The 6387-nt window shown below is 41.9% G+C and overlaps 1 protein-coding gene across 1 annotated transcript in view; it reads right to left on the bottom strand.

Moving 5' to 3' along the window:
* Window positions 1–5000, bottom strand: part of LOC112403151 (centromere protein R-like) — a 19494-nt gene extending 14494 nt beyond the window's left edge. Inside the window, exon 1 of the mRNA XM_024750498.1 lies at window positions 4947–5000. Coding sequence (XP_024606266.1) covers window positions 4947–5000 — 54 coding nt within the window. The remainder of the gene's footprint in view (window positions 1–4946) is intronic.
* Between the last annotated feature and the right edge of the window lie 1387 nt (window positions 5001–6387).

Genomic DNA, 6387 nt, shown 5'->3' with positions numbered 1-6387 from the left:
AGTGAGAGAGCATCTTTCCTTCACTCTCTGTCTCTGTCTCTCTCTCCCTCACACGTTACCGAGTCCAAGCTTGTACTGCTCACTGCACGACAGGCCAATAAATCAAGAGACAAATTTGGGGGCAAGGAATAGAAACTTTACTCAGAAATCTAGCAGACCAAGAAGATGGTGGACAAGTGTCCCAAAGAACCATTTTGTCTGGGCTGGATGCTAGTTTCTTTTATTTATTTATTTATTAACTTATTTATTTTTGGCTGTGTTGGGTCTTCGTTGCGGTGCACAGCCTTCTCATTGCGGTGTCTTCTCTTTTTGTGGAGCAGTCTCTAGGCACGTGGGCTTCAGTGGTTGTGGCTCGTGGGCTCTAGAGCACAGGCTCAGTAGTTGTGGCACACAGGTTTAGTTGCTCTGTGGCATGTGAGATCTTCCCGGACCAGGGCTTGAACCCATGTCCCCTGCATTGGCAGGTGGATTCTTAACCACTGTGCCACCAGGGAAGCCCTGCTAGTTTATTTTATAGAACAAAGAGAAGGATGTAAAGTATAAAAGGCAATAAGTTGTTGCAAATATTTCCTGGTTCTGGCCAGACCCTGGAGGGTATGTGTTAACTTCTTCTTTCCTGCAGCCGTTTATAGGTGGGCCGGGTCAGGATGTTTCCTGTGAGCTAAACAAAGGTATTTTAGCTTAAGGTATTTAGCAAAGGTATTTTAGTATTATGTATACTTCAAGCTATAGGCAACATCCCTTTAGTGAGTAACTTGTAGCAAAACCAATAGAATACAAAGGTTAAAGAAATGGATCCAATATGGAGTCACAGTTGTTTTTCCCTGCTACACAAATACACACACACACACAAACTGCTGTAGACGTTAGTACCACCAGGTGCTAATAATAAGGGAAGACCCAACCTGATGCTGAGGAACCAGAATGAATGTTATACACAGGTCCTACTTTAAAAAATATCTTGACCAAGTAGATCTCAGGGACCACTGGCTTGAGTCCTGTGTTAGAATCAGAGCAACCTGGGTTCAGTCTTCCTCAGTGGCTAAAGCGTGCTTTGCTGTCCAGTTTTCATCTTAGGACCTGCATGGTGCTTTCTGCCTTTCAAGCTGTCTTGAGTATCAAAGTTTGAATTCTACCTTTGATCATGACACAAACTAACCCCATCTGTCCAACATGCACTTTTGCCCATGTCTAGGGGCCAAGGGGACCTCAGTCGAAATAAACTCTGATCTACTGCCCTGACCCCCGTGTCCTTGTGCAAAAGCCAAACATCCATCCTTCTGTGCAAAAGGACCACCTCTACTGTGTACCACAGCATTCAGCTCAGTGTTCTACACAGAAGGGATCAGGGAATATTTGAGTATATAGAGGAGTTCAGTAACTATCTGAGTGGAAAAACAAAACAGAAATGTAAAGAATCATTTGTATGATAAGCTGAATTTTTATGTTTTAATTCAAACATGTTAAAACTACACAGGGAAGTTTATGTTCAGTGCCCCTTTCTCCTCGAAGTATCTCTGGGCAATGAAGCAACTTTGGACCACTGCTGACCCCTCCCTGGCAGGGGGGCTCAGAATGACCCAGAGGACAGTATGAGACTGAGGTCAGGAGCCTTGGATGACCCAAACATTCTATAGGAGCTCTGTGACCTGGGTCAAATTAAATTTTGTGAACCCCAGTGTTTTCATTTGCTCATAACAGGTTTTGAGGATAAAATGTGATATCAATATGAACCTATTTTGGCCATTGTCACTTTTTATATGGCCTTTTTATTTTTCTGCTGGTAATATATAAGCACAAAGAGCTTAACCTAAAAGATCTGAGAGGTCAACTGGTGTAGCTTCTTATGTAAAAGCAACATTAAAATCTAAACTGTGCAAGATGATGGTCTACATATTATAAAGCTTTCCAGAAATGGAAAATTCACAAACACTCTTGGCAGGATGTTCAAAGATTTAATTACTTGGATCCTGGAAAGGCTTTATAACATAGTTTGTGCTGCCTTTAGGTCCTATGGTATCTATCAAAACAACTAGCAATTAACTCCTGATGTAAATAGACCTCCCCCTTTTCTGTTCACAGTGGTGTCTCTAGCTATCCTTTCTGAAGGGTCAGGGCAAGTCTGAGATGATAGGCTGTGAATGGCTACTTCTTGCTGCCTTGTGGCCCATAGTAGGGGTGTCACCCATAGAACAATGACAGGAAATACAGTCCCTCCTGACTTTCCCTGAGGTAACCCTATACTGGACCTCAATAAAGTCATGAAACATTAAAAAAAATTTTTTTATTGAAGTACAGTCAATTTACAATGTTTTGTTAATTTCTGCTGTACAGCAAAGTGATTCAGTTATACATATATATATATACATATACATTCTTATTCTATTCTTTTTTATATTTTATAGTATTTATTTTTTCCATTATGGTTTATCACAGGATATTGAATATACTTCCCTGTGCCATACAATAGGACCTTGTTGTTTATCCATTCCGCATATAATAGTTTGCATCTGCTAATCCCAACCTCCCACTCCATCCCTCTACCACCTCCCCACCCTTAGCAACCACAAGTCTGTCCTCTATGTTTATGAGTCTGTTTCTGTTTCATAGACAAGTTTATTTGTGTCATATTTTAGATTCCACATATAAGTGATATCATATGGTATGTGTCTTTCTCTTTCTGACTTATTTCACTTAGTATAATAATCTCTAGTTCTATCCATGTTGCTGTAAATGGCATTCTTTTTTTATCACTGAATAGTATTCCATTTTATATATGTGTATATATATATTACCACATCTTCTTTATCCATTCATCTGTCGATGGACATGTAGGTTGTTTCCATGTCTTGGCTGTTGTGAATAGTGCTGCTATGAACATATGGGTTCATGTATCTTTTTGAATTATAGTTTTGTCTGGATATATGTCTTAGGAGTCGGATTGCTGGATCATATGGCAACTCTATTTTTAGGTTGTTTTTTTTTTTGCGGTACACGGGCCTCTCACTGTTGTGGCCTCTCCCATTGCGGAGCACAGGCTCCGGACGTGCAGGCTCAGCAGCTATGCCTCACGGGCCCAGCTGCTCCGCGGCATGTAGGATCTTCCTGGACCGGGGCACGAACCTGCGTCCCCTGCATCGGCAGGTGGACTCTCAACCACTGCGCCACCAGGGAAGCCCTATTTTTAGGTTTTTGATGAACCTCCATACTGTTTTCCATAGTGGCTGCACCAACTTACATTCCCACCAACAGTGTAGGAGGGTTCCCTTTTCGGCATGAGATATGTTTAATGAAAGGCTTTAGTTGACGATTCTACAGTTCTGTAGAGTGGGGAAGAGAACTGTGGTATTGCGAGTTATAATAAGAAATATATATGAGGTCTTCATCCTCATTTCTGATACAGAGCTCCTAAAACACTGGGAATTTCCTAAGTGGTGAGAGCCATAAAGATGTCTTATGCCTTTTGTTATGTTAACGAGGTGAGTTTTGGACCGTAACTAAGGTTGGGGCCAGTTGCCAGGAAAATGAAGCATGTGATTAGAGAGTTGGAACTTTTAGTCCCAACCCCTGACCCTGGGGAGGAGAGAGAGACTGGAGGTTGAATCAATGCCAATAGCCAATGATTTAATCAGTCATGCCCATGTAATGAAGCCTCCATAAAAAAGCAAAAGGTTGGGATTTGGAGAGATTCCGTGTTGGTGAATATGTGGAGATTGGAGGAGAGTGTGAGCCTGGGGAGGACGTGGAAGCTCCGTGCCCTTTTCCCACACCTTGCCCTAGGCATCTCTTCCATGAAGTAAAACGTTTCTTTGAGTTGAGCCACTCTAGCAAATTAATGGAACCCGAGGAGGAGGTTGTGGGAACCTCCATAGCCAGTCAGTCAGAAGTCCAGGTAACAACCTGGGCTTGCGAATAGCATCTGAAAATGTGGGACTGAGCCCTTAACCTGTGGGATCGGACAGTGTTGGAATTGAGATGAATTGCAGGACACCCAGCTGGTGTCCCATAATTGTTTGGTTATGTGGGTAATCCTCCAGCCCAACACACACACGTTGGAACCTTTAAGGAAGGAAGAAGTATTGGTATTCTCCCCAGGTTATTTCCTTGGCCCCTCTGGATCACACAAAGGTCAAGGTTTCACTGCCTAGGTCTGCTGGGAGAGGCTTCCCTTGATGTTTCCCAGGTGACTTGAGGGTGCCTTGCAGACTTCTCTTGGTCCTAAACTCTCTACTCACCTCCCTCTTCTAAGACTCCTTTCTCTTTCACTCCTTTCCGCTTCTAGTGCCGTCACAATTCCCTCCCAATGGAAATCATTAAGTTCCAAGCTCAGGTCTTGTCAATTCCACAGCCTTCATCACTGAATGTCAATGATGAAGGGGCAGGGAACCACCCCTGTGTTTGCCTGTCCTTCAGGATCTAGTCCCATATATGGGGAGGCAGAAGCTCTAGAGTTTCTTCTCCAGATGGTGGCTACATGCCCTGAATGTATGCGGATTGACCTCCCTCTTTTTGGTCTGCAAGAGAAATCGTTATTCTTCCCACTGACATAACTTGAACTCTCTTTCTTGTGAAATATTTTCATCACCTTTATTATGCAGAGGGAGAATTGATGGCTCCTTCTCTGCCCTGAGTTAATTCACAACCCATCTTATATGAACTTCATACTGAAGAGCAGCATGTCTAATTACTTCTCCTTAAGGTCCTCGGAGGTGGTGGTGGTGGAGACGGTGGGCTGGAGGAATAATCTCAATTGACACCATCATGGTCATCATCATGATGGATTGAGTATTGGCTATGTGTCAGATATAATAATAATAGCAACAACAACTCTAATAGCTGACGCTTTTGATTGCTTACTATGTGCCAGATCATGACATAGAGGATTTACCTGTATTACATGTCATTATAACTTCATGATAACCCTATATTGTAAGTACTATTGTTACCTCCATTGCATAGAGCGGGACACTGATAAACTGGTATGAAGCAATTATGCCCATGGTCATAGCCAGTAAGAAGTAGACCTGTGTTCACACCGATGTGTGATGAACTCCAGTGATTTATCCATTATACTCACCGTGCTTGGCATTTCCTAAGAATGGTTAATTGACTGATTTTCAAAAGAATATTTAGATCCTTGATATTTAAATCACAAGGTGTAGTTATGTGCTGTTGTTCGGTCCTGAGCAATCACAGCTGTCTACAATAAAGAAAGTATAAGCATTCGCAGTTGAAATTTACCCTAACTGAAATGGTGTTTTTAAAAAGCCTCCCTTTGTGACTCGCTAAGTGAATTTAATGCTCCAAATGGGTGCCAAATTGGCAGCCCATGGGATAAATTCCACTCTTTATGCAAGAAATAGACACAGTAGCCATGTGCTTCAACCATAACCTTGAGGGACCTTCTCTGTAGAACATAAGGCTAATGCATCCTTCACATCTCATTCCATCTTGGCCCCCATGAGCCCTGCTGATGTGGGTGCTGGGCCAGTAGTTATAATTGTGCTAGAACCTTTAGAGCTGTAATTCCCCAAACCTGCCTGTATATCAAAATCACCTGGGGACTTAAAAAATATACAGATTCCTGGGCAATCTCCAAACTTTCTGAATTAGAACATGGCCAGGAATCTGTATGTATTTTCTACATTCTGTTCCATGTTTGGGAACCATGGCACTGGGAGTTGTGTTCTCTGTGGACTACTGCCTGTTTTTCCTGTAGAGTCAGCAACCATCTGCTTGCTTATTTACCCTCTACCTTCAAGCACATATTATGAAGCAAGTGCCTTGCTAGTGTCAGAAAAACTGGAGAAAATGTCAGGCTTTGTCAACTGAAGTCAATATTTACTTGAGAAGCCTGTTGGCACATCTGTGTTACCAGCAAATGTCTTTCCAAACTGCTCAAAAAAAACCTCAACCTTAATCAGCAGGCTATATTTAAACACAGCCTCATCTTCTAAGTTGCATTCGCATTTTTGTTAACATGTTTTCCTCATTACTTCTCTCAGTGTATTCCATTGTTTGATTATTTATTTCTCAAGAATTGTTTCCAGAGACTGAAAGGCAAACAAAATGAAGCATGGTTAGAAGTAGACTGAAAAAAAAAAATCCCAGCCTCTTTGATAGAGACTAACATAATAAGCTTTTTGGCAGTTGTTTGAAAGAAGTATTATTCCAGTACAGTAACTTTGTGGTGATTGCTGTAGAATTGGCAATGTTGCAGATCTATGAAGATTATAGGCAAGAAGGAAGACGTAAAATAAGACAAATTCTTTTGCGAGTGTTGGGGGAGAAGGAAAGGGAGGATGGAGAGAGAAAAATGTGCACACGATCCTGATTTTGGGTGCTCTTAGTATTATCTGCTTCCTTTTTGCCTGATGTTTTTATTCA

The sequence above is a fragment of the Neophocaena asiaeorientalis genome, unplaced genomic scaffold (genome assembly GCF_003031525.2).
Source record: "Neophocaena asiaeorientalis asiaeorientalis breed wild unplaced genomic scaffold, Neophocaena_asiaeorientalis_V1.1 scaffold430, whole genome shotgun sequence".
Lineage (NCBI taxonomy): Eukaryota > Metazoa > Chordata > Mammalia > Artiodactyla > Phocoenidae > Neophocaena > Neophocaena asiaeorientalis.
Note: the sequence above shows the minus strand (reverse complement) of the source record. Positions and strands in the feature narration are given on the sequence as shown.